At 57.4% G+C, this 21,401-nt stretch overlaps 1 protein-coding gene across 12 annotated transcripts; it reads left to right on the top strand.

Moving 5' to 3' along the window:
- The first annotated feature begins 18 nt into the window (after window positions 1-18).
- SMPD4 (sphingomyelin phosphodiesterase 4) lies at window positions 19-20,677 on the top strand. 12 transcript variants are annotated; one of them, XM_060310746.1, is made up of 21 exons: window positions 64-159; window positions 2,915-3,135; window positions 3,260-3,343; window positions 5,000-5,086; window positions 6,368-6,510; window positions 6,642-6,717; window positions 7,251-7,359; window positions 7,463-7,515; window positions 7,985-8,136; window positions 9,904-10,036; window positions 11,895-11,966; window positions 14,525-14,611; window positions 16,268-16,413; window positions 16,885-16,975; window positions 17,253-17,353; window positions 17,726-17,889; window positions 18,181-18,386; window positions 18,607-18,840; window positions 18,968-19,099; window positions 19,191-19,319; window positions 19,401-20,677. In XM_060310746.1, the coding sequence occupies exons 2-21, from the start codon at window positions 3,010-3,012 to the stop codon at window positions 19,728-19,730; spliced, it is 2,655 nt and encodes an 884-aa protein (XP_060166729.1). In that variant the 5' UTR covers window positions 64-159; window positions 2,915-3,009; the 3' UTR covers window positions 19,731-20,677. The 12 variants fall into 12 exon arrangements, with proteins under 12 accessions (XP_060166737.1, XP_060166729.1, XP_060166735.1 ...); XM_060310752.1 differs by having other exon boundaries at window positions 105-159; window positions 2,918-3,131; XM_060310747.1 differs by having other exon boundaries at window positions 105-159; window positions 2,918-3,135.
- Window positions 20,678-21,401: the final 724 nt, after the last annotated feature.

Genomic DNA, 21,401 nt, shown 5'->3' with positions numbered 1-21,401 from the left:
CACGCGCCTTTTACTGTGTCAGCCAGAGGAGGTGGCGGCACATTTCCTGCTAGGCCGGGGGAACGTGACGCCACGCGCAGCTTGATGACGACATTTCAGCGCCGGGTCGCTGAATGGCGGCCTCGGTCCTTAAAGCCGGAGGCGCTGTGGTTCCTTCAGGTGAATGGTGGGAATCGCGCGCGGTCCGGCCTCGCGTCCCGGCCTCGCGTCCCGGCGGCCACCCCGAACTTCCGCCGAAACCAGCTCTGTTCCCACGCGAGCCCCGGGCCTCGGGCCGGGCCGGCAGGGCGCCGAGGGCCGGACTGCGACCTCCCGTCGCCTTCCCGCGCACCTCGCACGCCCCACCTCGGTGGGCCCGCGGTTAACGTTCGCTGCGCGCGGTGGAGGAGGGAGAGTCTGGGACTCAGCGAGCGGTGTGGAGGGAGCGGGGTGGGTCTCGGCCCCGGCCCGACCCGATCCTTCCTCGCCTCCCCCGGTGTGGGCCGTCTTTGCGGAGCCTCAGTTTCCGCGTCTGTGACACGGGGGCCCCGGTGCTCCCTTCACGGGGCAGTAGTGAGCGGCAGGCGGAAGCACGCCCCGCTCGCAGCGCGGCCAGAGGGAGGCCCTGGCGAGATTGGCGTTGACGGGGCTGCAGCTCACGGGAGGGACCCCGAAAGCGGATCGGAAGCCGTTCCTGAAGGCAGCGGGTGTGGAGGTGGCGGGATGAAGCGGAGGCTGGGCACACAGCGCAGGCGGCGTGGCGGGGAGACGCTGCCCTCTCCCCAAGGAGAGGCGCTTGGGCGCCTCGGGCTCATTCCTTCAGCCGCTACCTCTGCAAACTTGCTCTAAGCAAGGAGCAGCATTTAATTCATCATCTCTAAAGCTTTGCCCTTAGCAAACAGTTCAGGGTTTTATGTCGCTTTGATCGTTTTGGAGTAGTGCAGTGTTCCCTGGACCACTTGGTTAAGGACTGAAACGTTTTATTTAAGTCATCCTTAAAACTGAAACCCATAGCTAGTTTAATTAGGAGTTGAACAGTCTCAGTGTTACTGAACTCAGACTCGGCTCCTCCCAGCTCAAAAGCCAATACTCCAGAGACAAGTGTTGGTACAAAGGAAAGGTTGCTTTACTCAGAAGGCCAGCAACCGGGTAGAAGGTGGACTGGTGTCCCAGAACGCACTCCAAAGATTCTGCTCAGCCGTGACAGTTTTTAAAGGGAAGAAGGGGAAAGAATCTCAGAATCGAGGCAGAAGGTCAAGCTCTGCGTCATTTTCCATTGGGTGTGGACTGGCTGACTCCTCATGAGCTTTCTTCAGATGTTATCTTGCCTGCGTGATCTCCTGCCGGATTGCACAGGGAGAAGCTGGGGGTAGAGAGCTAGTCATTCTTTAACTACTTAATTTTTCATTCCTACTTCTTTTAATCTAGGGAAGGAATCAATAGGTTAAGCAAGGTATTGTGTGCATTCAGTAGAGCATATGTCAGGAGTTAGGTTAAGTGTTGCCTGGTGACCTCATTTCTATAAGGTTTGAGGCGAACAGAAATGGGCAAACAGGAACGGGGCAAAGGAGCTGCTTACAGATCCCCACTGTCTGACATCATTCCATTTCTGTGGGATTAGGGGCAAAGGCTCATCTTCTGTAACTTCTTCATGCTGACATAGCGCGCAGTATTCTTAGAGTGGAAGATGTCAACATGAGTCTGTGGCATCTCTTTGCTGACAATTTTAGTTGCCTGCTTACTAAAAATTGGGCAGAGCAAGCTACAATTATTTTGATGCCCACAAAGATATAGATTATTATGAGCAATAACGTTAATCTCATTGTCTTGAGGCCAGTTTTTGGAATCGTGCTAGCCACAGATGGAGCAGCTTATGTCATGGCTACTGTCTGGTCATCATGCATTTGGCTTTTTCTCTCTGGTGGCAGTTATAGTATCTGTAAAACAACTCAGGAGTGTACATCAGACACTGAAAGATTCTGTGACTCTCTTGTCCTAATCGTTAGCTGCTTGAGCCTGCTCTTTTGTGACTCAGGGAGACCTGGGAAACTTCAGCTTTTCTACAAACAAGAGGCAGGGGACATGGAGGGGCCTTTGTACAGGGGTGGGGAGTGTGCAGGTTTCTGCTCGGTTTCATGGGAAGGTGTTCAGAATGCCTCAGCTGCCCACCCAGCATCTCCATCCACATACACTGCCAGTTGCCGCATCAGCACCGTTCCTCAGGCCATGGGCAGAGCTGTGCCAGGAAAGCCATCAGCAGCTCATCAGTGGGACTTGCATACTCCCTCTCTGCTCAGTCCGAGTCTGGATATTTTCAGTTTCTGATTGGGGGCACAGAGAGGTAGGATTCTGGAGAGCTACCCCTGATTTTCTGGTGGCTGTTCAAAGCCTCCATTGGCAAAGCTGGCTCATCCCCTCCCTTCCTTCTCAGAGAGCACAAGTAAGACAGAGGAGATGTGTCCACCTGTCTCTATGGGAGAGTAGTGAGGAGGTCTGTGGGTTTGAGTCTTGGCTCTGCCATTCCCCAGCTGGCGGAGGGCAAGTGATTTTTCTCTCTGCCTCCATTTCCTTATCTGTACTGACCTCGTAGGGTTGTTATGAGGATGTATTTTCTACTCTTGCTTAACAAACTTTGCAGCTTAAAGCTTCATCTGTTGGTTGTCTCATGGTTATGTGTCAGAAATGCAGACTCAGCTGGGTTCTCTGCTCAGGGTCTCTCAAAGCTGAGATCGACCTGTTGGCCAGCTTTGCTCTTATCTGGAGGCTCTTGGGAAGAATCTGCTTTCAAGCTTATTCAGGTTGCTGGCAGGATCCAGCTCTTTGCAGTGGTAGAACTAAGGTCCCCATTTCGTTGCTGGCTATGAGTCAGGACTGCCCTGTATCTTACGGTTCTCACACTTGAGACTTTAATTGTATCTGCAAAACCCCTTCACAGCAGCACCTAGAAGAGTGTTTGAATGACCAGAGACAGGAATCTTGGATGGCTGTCTTTAGAATCCTGCCTGCCTGCCACCGAGGATTAAATGAGAAATGTATGAAGAACCCTCAGAACCAGGCCTGGCATGTGGCAAGTGCCACACAAGCTTAACCAAGTGTTCCCAAGGGCTCCCTGCCACAGACCTGGCTCCGGGGCTGGACACTGTGGACGGCAGGCACGTAAGCAGCATTTCTGTAAAGCGTGGGCCTTGGCAGTGCAGTGGTGCTGAGCTGTGCAGATATTCTCCTGGCCTTGTGTGTCTTGTGTGGCAGAGGTTGAGGTTTTGTCTTTGTCTCTCTGCAGTGGTCCTCTAAGACGGCCCGTCTGGACCCTGCCCAGGAGGCTGCCATGGCATTCCCCCACCTGCAGCAGCCCAGCTTCCTACTGGTAAGTGTCAGCTGCCCGCCTGCGTGCCAGGGTGATGGTCGCTCTGCAGCGGAGGGACTTGAGGGTTTTGCCACTGACTTGAAGAACTGTCCAGTGGTGATGTTTTGGGGGGATGTGCTGGAAATAACACTGGACTCGGGTGAGAACCCTCAGGCTCGACTCTGCCCTCTGTTGGTGCAGGACCTTGGGTTTATGCAGCTGCTGAGCCCTGGTTTTCTCATTTACAAGAGGAGTTGATTGAAATGCCGTTTCCTCAGTCTCCTGGGGTGTGGGGAGGAGAAAGGGAGAAGGACGTACACCCACATTTTCACGTCTTGTAAATCCTTACACGAAAGCGAGGTGTTTTAATGACCGTAACTGTCATTGGTGAAAAACGGAAGGAGGCTGCTGTGCTGGGGCACTAGGCCTGCACTTTTTATAAACCTGTATTTGGAAGGATGTTCTTCTTCAGTGCCCCTCTAGAGCCAGCAGATCTGACCCAGGCCTGCACAGCCGGGTGTCTGCCTCTGACCGAGACCCTGTGGACTCCATCCTCGTGTGGAGGTGGCCAGGGCCTTGGATACCCTGGGCAAAGCCTTTGTGGTTAGAAACCTGGCCTTTCCTCCTGATGTTCATCCATGTGCACAGGGCCTTCTTCCCTTTGTGGTCAGAAAAGACGAGAGCTTTCCTTCACCCCTGATCTGGGGTACATTTCCTTCTTGTCCTGAATGTTTTCTGGCTTCTCCGTCGCCAGAGTGTTGGCATTTGGCTGAAGCTGTCTGTGGTTTTTGGCCTGCTGCGTCTCTGAAGGTAACAGATAAAGGACGTCTTGGGTCAGAGGGCCAGTGACAACAAATGGTAGCTCACAATCACAGGGCTATAAATGGTGGGTGGTTAGCCCCCGGGGAAACTTCCCATTCACGTGCACACACTCGGTGAGTGCTCTGATCTGTGTGGGGTCCCCCCCTGGCTGCGGGGCTGACCCAGGAGCCAACCCCCTGCTTGTGGATTGGATCCGGGTGGATTTTGTTCTCATGATGTGCAGCTCTCTGAGGTAGCTGGGGTGCCTGACAGAGGGAGCTGGGAGCCAGCCTGGAAAGTCCTGGCCTAGAGAGCACGGGACCTGGCCTCGCCTAGGGGTGTCCTGTAGGCCCTGGACACACGCACGACCTGATGTGTGAGGTGCTGGGCAGTCAGGCCAGTGCTGTGTCTCATTCCTGCCCGTCACCTGGATTACTGTTTGTTTATTTGTTTTAAAAGATTTATTTATCATTTATTTATTTAATTTATTTTTGGCTGTGTCAGGTCTTAGTTGCAGCGTGCAGGATCTTCGTTGAGGCATGCGGGATCTTTTGTTGCAGTGTGCGGGCTTCTCTCTAATTGTGGCTTGCAGGTTTTCTCTTTAGTTGTGGCGCACAGGCTCCAGGGCGCGTGGTCTCTCTAGTTGAGGCGCACAAGCTCAGTAGTTGTGGAGCGCCGGCTTAGTTGCCCCACAGCATGTGGGATCTTAATTCCCTGACTAGGGATTGAACCCGCGTCCCCTGCATTGTACGGCAGATTCTTTACCACTGGACCACCAGGGAAGTCCCTGGATTTCTGTTTTGACTCGCACCAGAATATCAGCAAAAGCTGCAAAGCAAATGTGCTCGCTTTATTTTGGTTTTTTGTGTCTCCTAGGCTAGCCTGAAAGCCGACTCTGTAAGTAAACCCTTTGCACAGCGGTGCCAAGACTTGGTTAAAGTCATCGAGGACTTTCCAGCAAAGGTACAGTTCTGCAGCGTCTCTTGGGGGCGTGTCTCACACACTCCTGGAAAAGCATTCTCGCAGCCCCTGCCTCCCACCTCTGAGCGCTGCTCTGCGGAGGCCTGACCCTGTATTGTGACTCTCACGTTTGTGACACATGTAAACATGTGACCACGACCACGTAGACCAGACTTTCTCAGCCGTGGGCCTTCTGTCCCACATGGGACACTTAGCAGTGTCTGGAGGCATTTTTAGTTGCCACATGGGGTGGTGCTGCCGGCCCCGAGTGAGTGGAGGCCAGGCGTGCTGGCATCCGTCCCCCAGGGCACAGCACAGCCTCCAGGACAAAGACGCGTCCACCCCCAAATGTCAGCAGTGCCAAGGTTGAGCCCTGCTGTAAGTACTGAAAGTATGTGTTTACACCACACCCTGAATTGGCAGAGTAAGTGCGGGTCAGTTCAGGAGGCCCGCCTGGACCAGGAGTTGCCACCAGATGACAGGAAGGGCTTCCCCTGAGGAAGAACGGATGGTTCCACCCTTTTTAGTAAAGCTCTCTTCGGGTCAGAAGTTTCTGGCATTTTTATTTTTATTTATTTAATATATTGATTGATTTACTGGCTGCGTTGGGTTTTCATTTTGCGCCTGGGCTTTCTCTGGTTGTGGTGAGCGGGGACTACTCTTTCTTTTGGTGCGCAGGCTTCTCATTGCGGTAGCTTCTCTTGTTGTGGAGCACAGGCTCTAGGCGTGCGGGCTTCACTAGTTGTGGCTCGCAGACTCTAGAGTGCAGGCTCAGTAGTTGTGGCGCATGGGCTTAGTTGCTCCGCGGCATGTGGGATCTTCTCGGACCAGGGCTCAAACCTGTGTCCCCTGCATTGGCAGGCGGATTCTTAACCACTGCGCCACCAGGGACATCCCCACTGTGGGGTCTTATCCTCCTCTTTCCCTGCCCGACCCTTCTGCTTGCTCCCTGAGGTAGTGGGGGGTGAGGGCGGGTGGAGGCCTGGAGGCAAGTGGCAAGAATCACCCAGAGCATTTTGAACCTAGTGGATCTGGAAATTTGAACTGCCCCCCCCCACCCCCAGAATTTTTAAATAAACCTTTTAATCATACGCTGGCTTATGTAACGGGGTCAGACATGAAGCAGCCACGCAAGCACAACAAAAGGATCCACAGCTGCTCCTGTGGGCGCCACTGGTCCTGCTGGTCTCCGGGCCAGGGAGTGACGTCCTTGGCCCAGGGCCAGCAAGGGAGGCAGGCAGTGGTCCCCAGGAGCTTGCCCAAAATCTCCCTGTGCTGTTGCAGGAGCTGCACGCCATCTTCCCGTGGCTGGTTGAGAGCATTTTTGGCAGCTTGGACGGCGTCCTGGCTGGGTGGAACCTCCGCTGCTTGCAGGGCCGCGTGAGCCCTGTGGAGTACAGTATCGCCATGGAATTCCTAGACCCCGGGTAGGTTGGTCTGTTACCCCAGAGGGACTGGACTTTCTCTCACAGTGATCTTGTTTGCAGTCACTGTTAAGGAACAGTCAAAGCAAGATGGTTCACGGTTCATTTGCCCTGTTTTTGTTGTTCATATTCAGGGGCCCAATGATGAAGTTGGTTTATAAACTTCAAGCTGAAGACTATAAATTTGACTTTCCTGTCTCTTACCTGCCTGTAAGTAAGCTATGGTGGTGAGAGCCAGGCTTGGGGCCAGGTGCCCCACGCAGTGGCTGCAGTGCTGGTGGGTGGGCAGGGGCCTGCAGGGCTGTGACAGTGGCCAGAACGTCATGGTATCTGTTCAGGGCCCAGGAGCCATCACAGATTGGAACTTCAATGGTTTTTTTTTTTTCAAAGGTCATCTGAACTCTGCCAGTGGGAGGGCCTGGTTGGCTCCTGGCTGAGTGGCAGGGCCACGTGACTGGTAGCTTTGTCTTTCTGAGTTTCCAGTCCTGTGGGGGCGAATTAAGGGGTGGCACACTCATGGGTATGAGAAACAAAGCAGACAGGATCCATCGAGCGCCTGGCTGGGTCAGAGATGCACACAGCTGCAGCCCCGCTGTGGTGGGTCTGTGTGAGGACGAAGGGACAGAGTCTGCGTGAAGCTTTTTTGCACAAGCACCGCGCAGAGGACAGCACTGTTCCCCAGGGGGCTCTGTGTGTTGGGCTCCTCTGCAGCCTTCCCAAGAGCCACCTCTGTCTGTCCACAGGACCCTGTGAAGGCGTCCATCCAGGAGCGCGTGCTCCCCGACAGCCCTCTATACCACAACAAGGTCCAGCTCCCCGCAGCCGGGGGCCTTGGCCTGCACCTGGCCCTCAGTATCCTTTGTCGGCCCCGCAGTGGGGGAGGCCGGGCGGCCAACACAGAGCTGGGTGGGGGGCCCCGACAGCCCTGTCATTTGCCCCCTGACATGGCCCTCAGATCCATTCGAGTATTACATGTTCTTCTTTGCCTTGAGCCTCATCACTCAAAAGGTACAGAAGGGGTGCCTCTGAGCTGGGTTTGCTTTACTGAAGCCCCCGTGCAGGGAGGGGCTGAGGCCCAGGGCTTGTGTCCACACAAAGAAGGGCTGGGCCAGCCGTCGGCCTGCCTTCCTCCATTTCTCCTCCCTTTCCTACCTCCTTTCCCCGGGTCCCCCTCTCTTCAGCCTTTGCCCCTCAGGCCACCCTCACTTAGTGAGGCTGACAGGCTGGGGGCAGGCTTGATGGGCCATGTGGGGTGGGCTGGTGCCCTGAGTGGTGGTCAGGGAGGCTTCCTGTAGGAGGTGGCTACTGGTGTGGGCAGGGTGGGGGGATGGGGGTGTGTGTGGGCTGGTCAGGACTGAGGGGTCTAGTCAGGCCCTTTGTGGTGGGGGCTTTTCTCCTGGCACCGCCCTGTGATTGCTGGGTCAGCAGCCTGGGGCAGTGCCCACAGCCATGCGCTCACAGGAGCTTTGCTTTCCAGCCGCCCCCCGGGGCCCTCCACATCCGCACTTCAGACTGCGCCTACTTCATCCTGGTGGACAGGTACCTGGCGTGGTTCCTGCCCACAGAAGGCAGCGTGCTCCCCCCTCTCTCCTCCAGCCCGGGGGGGCCCAGCCCCTCACCGGCTCCCAGGTGAGTGGCTGAGATGGCCTGAGCCCACCACTAGGTAAGGCCTGGCCCTTCCTGGTTGGAGGGCATTGCTCATGGGGACAGTGGTGCCACTCCTTGTCTGGAGCACTTGCTTTTCTTAGGCCTGAGATTCTGCAGCCCCAGCTGAGCACAGGCTGGAGGTCGGGGTGAGGGGGACGTCTCTGAAGCAGGCAGGTTCTGTGGCCCTGTGGACGGGGCCTGGCTCTGGTATGGGAACGGGCCGTGTTCTGCTTGTGGCCGCCCTCTCCACACGCGGCACCCAAGCCCCATGCCCAGCGGTGAGCAGGGTGGTGAGGGACTCAAAGCCGAGAGCTGATTGGCAGCGCTGGGCGATTGGTCCTGGAGAGGAGGGGCTTGTGGGCAGCGCTGAGCTGTGGCCAAGTGAGACTAGCAGGGACCTGTGGACTCGGGGACCAGGCCTTTGTTGAGCCGGGGCCTGTGGTAAAGAGCCGCTGGCACAGGCAGAGCAGGAGGGGAGCGTGAGGCCAGCCTGTCCAGGGGTGAGGAGCCTGTGCTCCTCTGGCCCTTGCCTCACTATCCCCCACTCCTTCCCTGGAGGCTGCAGCTCTTTCCTGTAGGTGCTGTCCCCCCACATCTGCTGGCACGTGCTGTGCCGTTACCCCAAACTCGTGTGGACAGAAGCTCCCAAGGAAAGGGGATGGCGAGGAGGAGTGCGGGGGAGGGGCTGCACAGGTGTTGCTGATGCTGCGGCTTGGGGAGTGGGGGCCAGGGATCTGGGGTCGGGGGAGGACCCAAGTGTGGCCTGGATTCACACCCCCTCAAAGGCAGACTTCAGCTGCTAGGCAGTTTTCTGGGCTGGATTTGATTTGTTTTCACAAAATAATTTCAGATTTTACACATTGCTACATATAACAAAGAACTTTCACAGGCCCTTCATGCCTGTTGATTTCCGAGTTGTTTTATTCTGTTTAATCTGTGTGTGTTTTTTCGTGGGCCATTTGAGTAAGTTATAGACACGACGCCGTTACCTCTTAACATTTCAGGGTGTGTTTTCTGAAAGTGTGTGCATCTCTGTAACCGCGGCCATTCCATTCAAATCAGGAGGCAGTGTTGCTGCCAGGCCACCATCTCATCCCCAGACCCCACTTGGGTTTCACCAGCTGCCCCACTCATGGCTGTCACGCAGCTGGGTTCCGTGCAGGGTCATTTCCCGCACGCGGCTGTGTCTCTGTTGTCCAGAAGGTCTCACAGCCTTTCCTGACCTTGACAGCTGGTGTGTGCACAGTGGGTTCTCGGGTGTTTCCCATGATTAGGCCCAGGTTGGGCATCGTTGGCGGGGGCACCGCAGTGGCAGCCGTGGTGCCCATGAGCCCGCTTGCTGGGCTGAGGGTGATGCCAGGTTTTCCTCCTGTAAAGTTAACGAAGGTCTTTGGGCCTCAGTTAGTGAACGGGGGACTTAGTGGGAAGATCCACTGAGCCCCCGCTCTTGTCAGCAGTGTCGGCATCTCTCATGGTCTTCATTTCAGCCAGATCCATTGTGAACAGGGTGGTTGGCAAACAACGCTTTTCTGATCTCACCCGTCCTGCGGTGAGATCTGCAGTGGGCAGATGTGGATGGAAAATTCACTCTTCTGTTTGTTTATTCACATATAGCAACATGGACTTGAGGGTCGTTGGACACTTCCACGGGTTGTACTTGTCGCTGCTGTCCTGGGTTTGAGGCCCAGATTGCTGTGGCCACACCCGTGGGAGCCTGCCGACAGAGATCTGCTTCTGTGTCTCCCTCAGGACGCCAGCCGTGCCTTTTGCATCCTACGGCCTGCACCACACCAGCCTCCTGAAGCGACACATCTCTCATCAGACGTCTGTGAATGCAGACCCCACCTCCCACGAGATCTGGAGGTCGGAGACGCTACTCCAGGTGAGCGCCTGGGTGCCTTCTCTGCTTCTGTTTCAGATAAACTGCTCAGCACCGCCCACCCCAGGGTGCAAGGGCCTAAAGACTGCCCCTTGGTCTGGGGGTGGCTGTCAATTGTTAGTGTCTCTGCTGTGACTGATGAGAAAGAATTTGCCCACCTGTCTCACCTCTGTGTTACTGGCAGTGTTTTCACCCCGGGACCCCCTGTCCACAGAGTCCTATTTTATTGTGGTGACACGATGGCTGCCCAGCCTTTCAGTTTCCAGTGGCTTAGGTCACCCTCTCTGACCGCTACTGTGGTTTGGGAGGGGTGGAGAGTAAGCCCTGCTGCAGCAGGTGTTTAGGGCACTGAATGGGGGGGCCTCCCCTTGCTCAGCAGGACCCCATCCCCTCCATGCCAGGGGGCCCCAGTGGGGACGGCAGTCCTGTGTGTGACCTTATGCGGCTCCAGCAGACCCCAGGCCTGTCTCGCCACCTTGGAGATATTCTGCTGTTCTGATGCTGGATTCCAAGGCTGAGTGGGTCACCACAGGCCTGGCTTGTTGAGAGCCTGGAGTGTGGATGAGATGGGGTTCTGATTTTATTTGGGAACTGAGGTAAAATACACATAATGTAAAATCTAAGTCTTAACCATTTTAAAGCATATAGTTGAGTAGCGCTAAGTATGTTTACATTGTTGTAATGGGTTTCCAGAACCTTCCTATCCTGTAAGACTGAAAGTCTATACCTGTCAAACAGCAGCTCCTCAGTCCCCCTCCCACCAGCTCCCACACCCACCATCCTGCTTTGTTTCTGTGAATCTGACTCTTCTCGTTGCCTCTGTCAGTGGAATCACATAGTATTTTTCTTTTTAATGACTCACTGGCTTCACTCAGCATAATGTCTTCAAGGCTCATCCACGTTGTAGTATGTGTCAGAATTTCCTTTTTAAAGCTGAGTTAAATTCTGCTGTGTGTGTGTAACTATGTTTTGTTTATCTGTCCATCTGATGGACACTTGGGCTGCTTCCATCTCTTGGCTGTGGTGAACATGAGTGTGCAGTTCTCTCTTTAAGACCCTGCTTTCCGTCCTCTTGATTGTCTGTTCTGAAGTGGGATTACTGGGCTGTACGGTAATTCTGTTTAGTTTTTTGAGGACCTGCCATGCTGTTTTCCATGGTGGCTGCACCATTTTTCATCCCCACCAGCAGTGCACAAGGGGTCCAGTTTCCCCACACCCTCGGAACACTTGTTGTTTTCTGGGTTTCTGACTGTGGCCACCCTAATCGTCGTGACTGGTCTGCTCTGCCCTGGTGACGTGTTGCTAAGCAGCGTTTCACGGCCTTGTTGGCCACGTGTGTATCTTATTTGGAGAAACGTCTATTCAAGTCCTTTGCCCATTTCTGAATTGGGATCTACTTTGTTGTTGACTTCTAGGCATTCTCTATATAGTCTGGATGTTAATCCTTTTTCAGATACATGATTTGCAAATATTTTCCCCCATTCTGTGGGCTACTTTTTTACTACGTATGTTGTGTCTTTTGATGCACTAAAGCTTTTAATTTTCATGAAGTCCAGTTTTTTCCTTTGTTGCCCATGTTTTTGGACTTACATCTAAGAAATTACTGTCAAATCCATGGTTGTGAAGCATTCCCCCCATGCTTTCTTTTAAGGTTCTACAGTTTTAGCTCTTATATTCTAGGTCTTTGATGCATTTTGAGTTGTTTCTTGTTTACGATGTAGAGTGAGGGTCTGACTGTGCTCATTTGCATGTGAGCACCCTGTTTTCTCAGCAGCACATGTTGAAGAGGCTGTTCTTTCCCTCATTGAATGGTCTTGACGGCCTTGTCAAAGACCTTTTGACCAGCTATGCTTTTTTGCAGGTTTTTGTTGAAATGTGGCTTCATCATTATTCTTTGGAGATGTACCAAAAAATGCAGTCCCCTCACGCCAAGGTATGTTGCTGCCACGGTTTCTCTTCCCACCTCCCGTGCTGGCCCTGGTCGGCCTGCTGCTGCTTGTCCTTGATTTCAGTTAGTTTCAAGGACTGGCTAGTGGGACCCAGCAACCTGCCATCTCACCTCCCTTAAGTGCTGAGCAGCAGGCAGGTTGTCTTCTGTGCTGGGCTTGTACCCTGGCGGCTGAGGCCCATCCTCTCTGGGCCTCCCCATGCTACTTGCAGAGCCCTCTCCGTGGCAGCAGGAACAGATGTGGTTGTGGTGCTCGTGTTCTGGGGTGTGGGAGCCGTGGGTGCCTTTGGGAGTCACAGCGCCTCCTGCTGTCCTGCTGCGGTGGCACCCAGCAGACTCTGCCCACCTTGGTGGCCCTGCTGCCCTCCACGTCCTCCAGAGCAGCGGCAGCAGCCCTCCTGGTGGTGGGTGGGGTCTGACGCCCTCCTGCATGTGGCCTGGGCTGTCTCCTCCTCCTCCTCTCCTTTTCCTCCTTCCCTTGCTGGGCAGCTCACGTGTGTGCAGAGGCCTGGAGTCCCTGGCCCCCTCCCGGGGTTGTGGCCACAGGGCTGGTCGGGGTAGAACAGTTCTGTTGAGTTAGGGAGAGGTGCTCAGGTCCACAGCCTACGCGCAGGACTGCAGTGTACCGCTTCCGTGCAGCAGTTTGCTCCTTAGACTTTGCTTTTGCCGCTGCCAGTCAGACTCCTCAAGGGCTTCCTTAGGAATTAAGAATCTGTGGGTCACATTGGAACAGTGGCCTGTGCCCTTCCCTCGGTGGTCCTGCTCCCCGGCCCAGGGTTCTGCTGCACGGAGGACTGGGACGCAGACCCAATACTCCTCTTAGAGCGCAGGGTGTCCCAGCCTCCGTCCTTGGCCCCGCACAGGAGGAGGAGGAGGAGAACGGGGGCGGGGCCGGGAATCCATCCTGGGCTTCTCACGTCGCAAAGTGCCCACCATGCCCCCGTCTGCTTCCAGAGTGCACTTGCTGCTGCATGTTCCTGCCGCTGCCCGGCGGGCAGGGCTGGCTCCCCTGCAGGGCACGCGGGGCTTGGTCTCGCAGAGGCTGCTTCGCGGTGTCACCTTCCTGTCTGCGCGTCTGTGTCGGGAGCCCAGGGTAGCCCACCCGCTTCAGGTCTTAGCTGTAGCTCTGCCGGCCAGAGGGCCCTTCCGAGCTGCTGGTCACCTGGGGGAACACCAAGTCCATATGGGGAGGGGTCTTCCCGCTCCTCCCCATGGTCACAGGAGGGTGAGAGCTGCTCAGGTTGACTTGGGTCGGTGCAGAGGAGGGCACCATGAAGGCCCCACCAGGCGCCAAGAAACCTTCTGCCCTTTGCCACCTGTTGAGGCCGAAAAACAAAACCTGAGGAGGTGGGGTGTGTGGGAAACCAAGGCCCCTGCCGTCTGTCCAGGCCTGCCCCACACCACGTGGAAGTCCTTGCTGGCCCCACGTAACCCTGGGGTCAGTTTGCCGGGTTTTCTGGGTGCAGGAAGTGCAGCTCCTGGAGCTCCCTTGGTGTGGCTGTGGCCGGGCTGGGTGCAGGCGCATGCACGCTCCCTGCAGGGTGCTCTGGGCCCGGGCTGGGGCCTGAAGTGGGACCGTGGGCTCCCCATTTCCTTGCTGAGTGCGGCCGTGCCCCTTCCTGCCCCAGCCCTGCGTGTCTCTGGCTGTGCCCGTCTCCCCAGCGTCTGGCACGTTCCTCCAGGCCTCTTCTGTGTGAAGCATGGCGCTGGGGCAGGAGGCGGGCCCTCATGGGGCAGGACGTGTGCTGGGCCGGCTCTGGCTGTGCTTAGCTGCAGGGAGATAGGGTGGAGGTTCTGGTGTTGGGGGCGGACGGTGTGCCAGCTCAGCTGTTACCCCTGGCCTCAGGGTTCCAGCTGCCTCTGGGTGTGTGTGGCTTAGTGTCTGGGGGCTCCTGGTGAGGTAGAGGGAGGTAGAGGTTGGTCTTCCCAGAATTAGAACCAGTAAGTGTTAGCACCACGTTAACCATTTCCAGGATGTGGGGCCTGGTGGGCTGGGAACCAGCCCCGTGCACAAAACCTTTCAGGATGGGACTCTGATTGGGTCTTTAATACCTAGGAATTGATTCCATCATGTGCTGATAAATTTCTTTTCCGGACAACCCAGGAAGTCCAATAAATTACATATTTTTCTCTTCTGGGCAGAGGCCTCCATCTAGAACTGGCTTCTCAAGTTTCTTTACTGAGCCTGGGTCTTCGGGCCTTGGTGACCAGCAGCGTGTCCCAGGGAGGTGGATGGGCTGCTGACACGTGCTGCACCCAGTGCAATGGGGTCGGGCTGACCTCAGGGGCTGGAGGGGCCTCCTAGGTGACCTTGCGGTTCTGTCCTCCCTCTGCCTGGCAGCTGGAGGATCACGCCTGGAGGGGGTGGTTGGCGTCTCATTGGCCTGATGCTGCTGGGCTGTGATTGTTTGGATTGTCACTGACTTGTGCTTTTGTTTTTTGTTTTTCTTGTCCTTACTTCTGGGCTCTTTCTCACTATTTCTTTCTCTCCCCTCCTCTTCCCCTCGCCCTCTCCTCTCGGCTTCTCTGCTGTTGTCTCTCAGCTGGAGGTCCTGCACTACCGTCTCAGTGTCTGCAGCGCCCTCCACAGCCCTGCCCAACCCAGCCTCCAGGCCCTCCACGCCCACCAAGTACTGGCCGCTTTCGTTCTGTTCCCTTTCACCCCCACCCCATGGTTTAACCCCAGAGCTCATGTCCTGCGCAGTAGCCAGGGTCTGGCTGGGGGCCGGCTGGGGTGACCAGAGACCAGTTCCAAGCACAGCCAGGCCCTTCGGCCTGGACCTGGGTTCAGGGTGTGCGGCCACATGGCTGGGAGTGATGCACAAGATCCCACTGGCTGTGGGGGAGGTCACGGAACCCACCTGGCCAAGCCCCAGGCCAACCAAGGTGTCGAGTCCTCGGGTGTCTTAGGGCTCCGTGCTTAGCCCCGGTTCGTGGGGGCAAAGTAGTGTGGCCTTTGCAGTACAGGCCTGGTGCTGGGGACTGACCAAGGATGTGGAGGCCCTGGGGCTCATGGGCAGTGACCTTGTGGGGACTGCCGTCTGCTTAGGCAGGAGTGACCAGGGATGGACTGTGGTCAGTGAGCTGGGTGTTTGGGGCCAATGGCATTGTGAAGTTTGCTGCTCCATGACACGACCGCTGGGAAGTCTGGGCAGAGACGTGTGTCTGGAGCTGTGCTCACGGCCAGGGATCTGTCCCCCTCGCCCTATGTGGGGCCACACACCACTGAACTTGAATTTGAGCAGATGCAGCAGCTGCACTGAGGAGGGAGAGAATGTTCCAGAAGGGGTGCTGAGGGCAGGCCACATGCAGAAGTGGGTGCCACTCAGGCCTGGGCTGGGGAGGGCCTCACCTGGCAAAGAGCAGGGCCCCTGCCTTCACCTCCACAGCGGGAGGCCTGGCCCTGTAAGTGTCCACATGCAGCTGTGACCAGGGGCTCCTGTGGGCATTTGGCTCAGGGAAGGGGGAGGCACTGGAAGAAAGCACTTTGACTGACAAATGTAGAGAGAAAGTAGCCCAGTGGTGTCCAGTGTGGTTGCTGGGCGTGGGGCAGGGAGTTGCCCCTGCAAACGTGGAGGGCGGGGGCGAGATGCGGTGGGGGTTTCAGTTCCTGGGAACGATAAAGGGGATAGCTCCCTAGGCAGAGTCACGGCCTGGCACAGAGGATGCTCTGTGGTTTTTTATTACTGTTAAAGTATCCCTTTTTTTTTTTTTTTCCCAAAACGCTGCAAATCTACCATATAATGATCTAAAGATAGACACATGCAGAAGGACATTACCCCCGCCTCCCACCCCAGGCATAGCGGCCTTGGGGTGTGTTGCATGGGCCTGTGGAGGCATTTCCGTGCCAGGGAGGCCTGTGCAGACCGTGCCCTGGGCAGCGGGGGGTGGGGAGGGCTGCCGGTCAGTGCCCGGCTTCCTGCACGTAGGGCCGGGAGCCGCCTTCACCCCACTTGGCGTTGCTCACCTTGGGTTGAAGCTGCTAAGAGCACTTCCAACAAGTCTGTCAAGGCCCGAGGGGTGGGCGTGGGGAGCAGGCGGCCGGCCCCCAGTCTTCCCCCGTGTGTGGGGTGGTCTCAGAGACCCTCCTGGCCTTTGTGAACCAAAAGCTGAGCTCGCAGGACTGAGGGCGTTTGTCTCAGAGGCTCCATGAAGGGGGTTGAAGTGCAGGGAAGCACATGGCAGAGCTTCTGCCCCAGTGGCTGTCCCAGGGTGCCATGTGCGGTGCATCCATGGGGGGAGAGGCACAGCCCAGCACGAGGTACTGACGAGGGCCCTCCCCCCAGGAGTCCTTCATGCCCACCGAGGAGCATGTGCTGGTGGTGCGGCTGCTGCTGAAGCACCTGCACGCCTTCGCCAACAGCCTGCGGCCCGAGCAGGCCTCGCCCTCTGCGCACTCCCACGCCGCCAGCCCCCTGGAGGAGTTCAAACGGTGGGTATGGGCTGTGGGCGGGGGGGCAGTCACCTCAAGCCCTCCTGGGACTGTCTCCTCACTGCCACCCTGGCCCAGAGGTGGGTGGGGGCCGCCTGGCTGCTTCTCAGGCTGGCCTAGGAGAGGCCCCATCTTGCTGCCCCCTCTTCCCCCTTCTTCCCCTGTGGCAGGAGAGCAGCAGGCTGCTCGGTGCTGCACCTCACCCCCACGCCACCCCACCCCGGCAGGGCAAGGGCCGTGGCCTGACTCTCAGGCCGACAGGGCCAGCAGAGCTGGCGATGCGTGGGCCGTGCTGAGCTGAGGTGCACACAGGAGCCACACTGGATCGGCCACGTGTGTTGTGTGTCCCTGGAATGTTCTCTAACTTCTCTGAACTTTCGAATTTCCTCTGAGGAATGGGGCTAAAAATAGGAGGCCTTGCCCCCAGGGGGTGCCAGGCTCCCCTGTGAGGTGATGCCCCCTCCCCCACAGGGCCGCCGTCCCGAGGTTTGTCCAGCAGAAGCTCTACCTCTTTCTGCAGCACTGCTTTGGCCACTGGCCCCTGGACGCGTCGTTCAGAGCTGTGAGTGTTGTCCTACGGCCTTTGCCCTGCGTGTGCGCATGAGGGAAGGGAGGCCTTGGGGGCCTCCCGTGCTGTTCCGCCAGCCGCGACCTTGAACCCAGCTGTCCACGCAGGGTGGGTTCCCAGCTTCACACAGCTGCCCTCCGCTGCACTCAGGGGAAAGCCTGCTGGGTGACCTGTTCTGAGGGGCCAGGCATCTTGAGGGGGCACAGGCTCCCCCTGCGCCCCTGCTCACCTGAGTGCCAGCCACCTGCCCCAGCTGCACGTGTTTCCCCAGGTCCTGGAGATGTGGCTGAGCTACCTGCAGCCCTGGAGGTACGCGCCTGAGAAGCAGGCCCCAAGCAGCGACTGCCAGGCCCGGAGTGTGTCAGAGAGATGGTGAGCCCAGACCCGAGGTCCTGCAGGCAGGGGGCCCAGGCCACCCCCTTGTGCCCTGCTGGGACTTGTCCAGGTTCCAGGATTGCTCTCTTGGGGACAACGGGCGGCCTCTGTCCTTCTGTCCCTTTCCCACATCGACTCACATAAACCTCCCCATAGCCCTTCCTAGCCAGCCCTGCACTGTGGCTGCCCCGCCCCCAGTGGCCTTGTTCCTGGGAATGGGCCTCGTCCGTGGAGGATTCTGTCCTTGGGGCCTCACCTTTGCCCACTTGTCCTGCCCCCTCGTGTCACCCCCGGCCCCTCTGCCACCATTCGTGATACCTGGGGGAGACCGGAAGCTGAAGAGAAGCCCTGATGTGCGTCTGCCCGCAGGGCGCCCTTCGTGCAAGAGAACCTGCTTGTGTACACCAAGCTCTTCCTCGGCTTCCTGAGCCGCGCACTGCGCACGGACCTTGTCAGCCCCAAGAACGCACTCATGGTGTTCCGCGTGGCCAAGGTCTTCGCGCAGCCAAACCTGGCTGAGATGATCCAGCGGGGTGAGGCCCCTGCCAGCCCTGTCACCCGTGCGCTCGCAGGGGTTGCGTGTGTGCCCCACAGGAGGGGAACGGAGCTCTGAGCCGCATCCCCTGGTGGCTCGTAGTGGCTTTGGGAGGCTGTGGGCTGCTGTTGGGCTCTCCTCATAGCTACTCCCTTGTGGAGATGGGTGGGGGTGGAGGGACTTCCGGGAGCTGGGCCTGCACTGTGCGGTCACTGCCCTCGGGGACCTATGGTGGGACCCGATGTCCGTGCTCTTGGAGCCGCAGCCAGGCTCACATCCTGCCTTCCAGGCGAGCAGCTGTTTCTGGAGCCCGAGCTGGTCATCCCCCACCGCCAGCACAGGCTCTTCACGGTGCCCACGTTCACTGGCAGCTTCCTGTCGTCATGGCCACCAGCCATCACCGACGCCTCCTTCAAGGTGAAGAGCCACGTGTACAGCCTGGAGGGCCAGGACTGCAAGTACACCCCAATGTTCGGGCCCGAGATCCGGGCACTGGTGAGTAGTCGGGGCCCTCTGGGCTCTGGCATTTCACACCCCTTCCCTGTCTTGTTCAGTGGAGTCTAGTTTCTTTCTGATGATAGATGTACCCTCTTGGAAAGTGCACCTTAGTCCTTAAAACTCATTTTAAGTTTTCCATCATGTGGAAGCCACCCCTGGGCTGTCGGTGCCATGAGGCGGCCCCGAGCCAGCTAACCACCCACCCACCCACCCACAGGTCTTGCGTCTGGCTCAGCTTATCACACAGGCCAAGCAGACGGCCAAGTCCCTCTCTGACCAGTATGGGGAGAGCACGGCCGCCCGTCCCTTCCTGTCGTGGCTGGGCTTCTACCCCGCGGACACCAATGGCTCCTACCCGGGCAATGACCTGGATGAGATGGGGCAGGACAGCGTCCGCAAGACGGACGAGTACCTGGAGAAGGCCCTGGAGTACCTGTGCCAAGTGTTCCGGGTACGCCCTTGGCCCTGCTCACCTCCCCCAGGTGTCACGTGCCTGGGCCCCTCGTTGCCGTTTGAGGCCCAGCGGGGGGGAAGGCCTCCCTCCACCTTGGAAGTGACGGCAGGCATCTCCCCGACAGCTCAGCGAGGCCCAGCTCGCCCAGCTCACACTCGCCCTGGGGACCACGCAGGATGAGAACGGGAAGAAGCAGCTCCCAGACTGCATCGTGGGGGAGGACGGACTCATCCTCACACCCCTGGGCCGGTATCAGGTGAGGCCCACATCCCGAGGGGTCGGGCTTTCCAGGGCCCTCTGGGCAGTGTGGCCATGGCTCCCGGGGGCTCACCTCCTGCTGCTTCCAGATCATCAACGGGCTTCGGCGCTTTGACATCGAGTACCAAGGAGACTCGGAGCTGCAGCCCATCCGGAGCTACGAGATTGCCAGCCTGGTCCGAGTGCTCTTCCGACTGTCCTCCGCCATCAACCGCAGGGTGAGTGTGGGAGGGAGGGCCACCCCCCCGCCCCGCCAGCCCGCGAGCGGCAGGTGAGAGTGGGGCCTGTCTGTGCTCTAGTTCTCAGGTCAGATGGCGGCCCTGTGTTCACGGGCCGACTTCCTCGGCAGCTTCTGTCGCTACCACCTCCTGGAGCCTGGGCTGTCGGACAGGCGCCTGCTGAGCCCCGTGGGGCGGGGGCATGCGGCCAGCCTTGCCCGGGGCCCCCGGCTCAGCCTGCGCTTCCTGGGCAGCTACCGGACGCTGCTGGCCCTGCTGCTGGCCTTCTTCGTGGCCTCTCTGTTCTGCATCGGGCCTCTGCTCTGTGCCCTGCTCCTTGTGCTGGGCTATGTCCTCTACGCCGTGGCCATGACACTGCTAACCGAGCAGGGCAAGCTGCACCAGCTCTGACTGCAGGCCGGCCACCACCCCCAGGCACCAGGGAGGCCACTCTGCACCCAACACCTGTCACCTTCGTGCTTCCAGGGGGCGTTTTCTTGCAGCCCTGGAACCATCTGAAGAGAACCTGAAAAGCGAGGGCAGGGCCAGGCAGAGAGGTAGCCACAAGGGGCGGGCAGCCTGCCGGCCCTGGGCCTCCCCGTTTCCTCAGCCAGAGGGCCTGCAGGGCGATACCTTTCTCTTCCTCAGCGTGTGAAGCTCAGGAGTTGGGCCTCCCCGGATGGCCTGCGGCCTCTGCCTTTGCCGCCCTGGAGGTGGGCAGTGAGACCCCAACATGGGAACCCAGCCTCTGGCTCCAGAGAAGAATCAGGCCCTAAAAGAGAGCCCTAAGAAAATTAGACAATGGTTCTCTGTTTCATGATTTTAAACCTGATTTTGCTGCCGTGTTTGGCAAAGTTAGGGCCACCGTATTTTCCCAGTAGTTCCAAGTCTGGGCCATATGCCTGCTTTTGAGGAGAGACCCTCCGAGAACACAGATGCCCCCAGGCCACAGAGCAGGTCATCAGGGCTGTCACCACCTTGTTCCCTGTGGGTGGTCTACAACCAAAGATGGTCAAAAGCATCATTTGTATCTTCAGTCAAATCAAGCGCTCAAAGACACTGATTTTTTGGTAAGATTTAAATATCCAAAGTATATGACAAATGTGAGTTCACTGTCAGAAATCCTCACAGCATCTCACACGCGTTTCATTCTACAGATGACGCACCAGGGAGAACTTTTCAGCTGAGATTTTTAAAAGCCTTAGTCTTTGGTGTATTTTTTTAAGTTTTCAAACTGTAAGTATTGGGCTTTGTAGTTTGATGTAAACTCGGAGTAGTGGCATTTGGGGCCTGTGACCAGTAACCAAACCAAACTTGTAGCCGACCATGGATCTGAATAAACCTGTTCTTGGTCCTGAGTCTTGTGGTGCCTGGCCCCGCCCCCAGGGTGGCCTCCTACATGGGGTCCTCTGCACATTCAGGGGCTGCGGAGATGCCACTGGGCACCCAGCGTCCCTCACCATGGGATTCCCTTGGGCAGATGCAAACACGGACGTGGCTGTGATGGGACAGGGCAGCCACTGGCAGGTCTGAGATGCGAGAACACTGCCTACAACTCAGTGGGGCAGACACGGTCTTCATACTAAGAGCTAGGATCCTGGGACCTGTGTTGCAATTTCTGTGGCTTCTGCAGGGGTGCGTGTGACCGGGGAACCGAAATGCACTCACCAACCCACATGGCCTAGCCCGAGTGTTAAATGTCCCCCTTTCCCTGGGCCAGGCAACTGCTTTGGTCAAATTCTATGGAAATAGGAAGTAAGACAGTTTCTACAAGTTCACATTGATAGATTACGGGCTTTTGTTAACAAACTTTGTGAGATGATGGTCTGGGGTCTGCCATCCGTGGCACCGGTCCCTGATGACGTCTCTTCTTGGCCTCCCCTGATGGACATCCGCCTGCCTGTGAGGGTAGGACCTGCCCCCCCACAATCTCTCCAGGGTTCTGCTCGCCCCCAAGCCTCACTTCACCTACACACCCATTAACCATAGAACAGCCACCTACTGCGTGCCACCCTCAGCTGTGCTGGGACACGTGGGGGACCTCATGGTGCAAAGTCCAGAAGTCAAAGATCGAAGCAAACA

This window comes from Globicephala melas, chromosome 13, assembly GCF_963455315.2.
Source record: "Globicephala melas chromosome 13, mGloMel1.2, whole genome shotgun sequence".
Lineage (NCBI taxonomy): Eukaryota > Metazoa > Chordata > Mammalia > Artiodactyla > Delphinidae > Globicephala > Globicephala melas.
This window is presented reverse-complemented; position numbering and strand designations above follow the sequence as displayed.

Coding starts and splice junctions, on each gene's coding strand:
- SMPD4 (XM_060310746.1), top strand. CDS start 3,010: ATGTATGAAGAACCCTCAGAACCAGGCCTGGCATGTGGCAAGTGCCAC. Junction 16,414..16,884: donor CCCCTGGAGGAGTTCAAACG/GTGGGTATGGGC, acceptor CCTCCCCCACAG/GGCCGCCGTCCCGAGGTTTG. Junction 17,354..17,725: donor CGGAGTGTGTCAGAGAGATG/GTGAGCCCAGAC, acceptor GTCTGCCCGCAG/GGCGCCCTTCGTGCAAGAGA.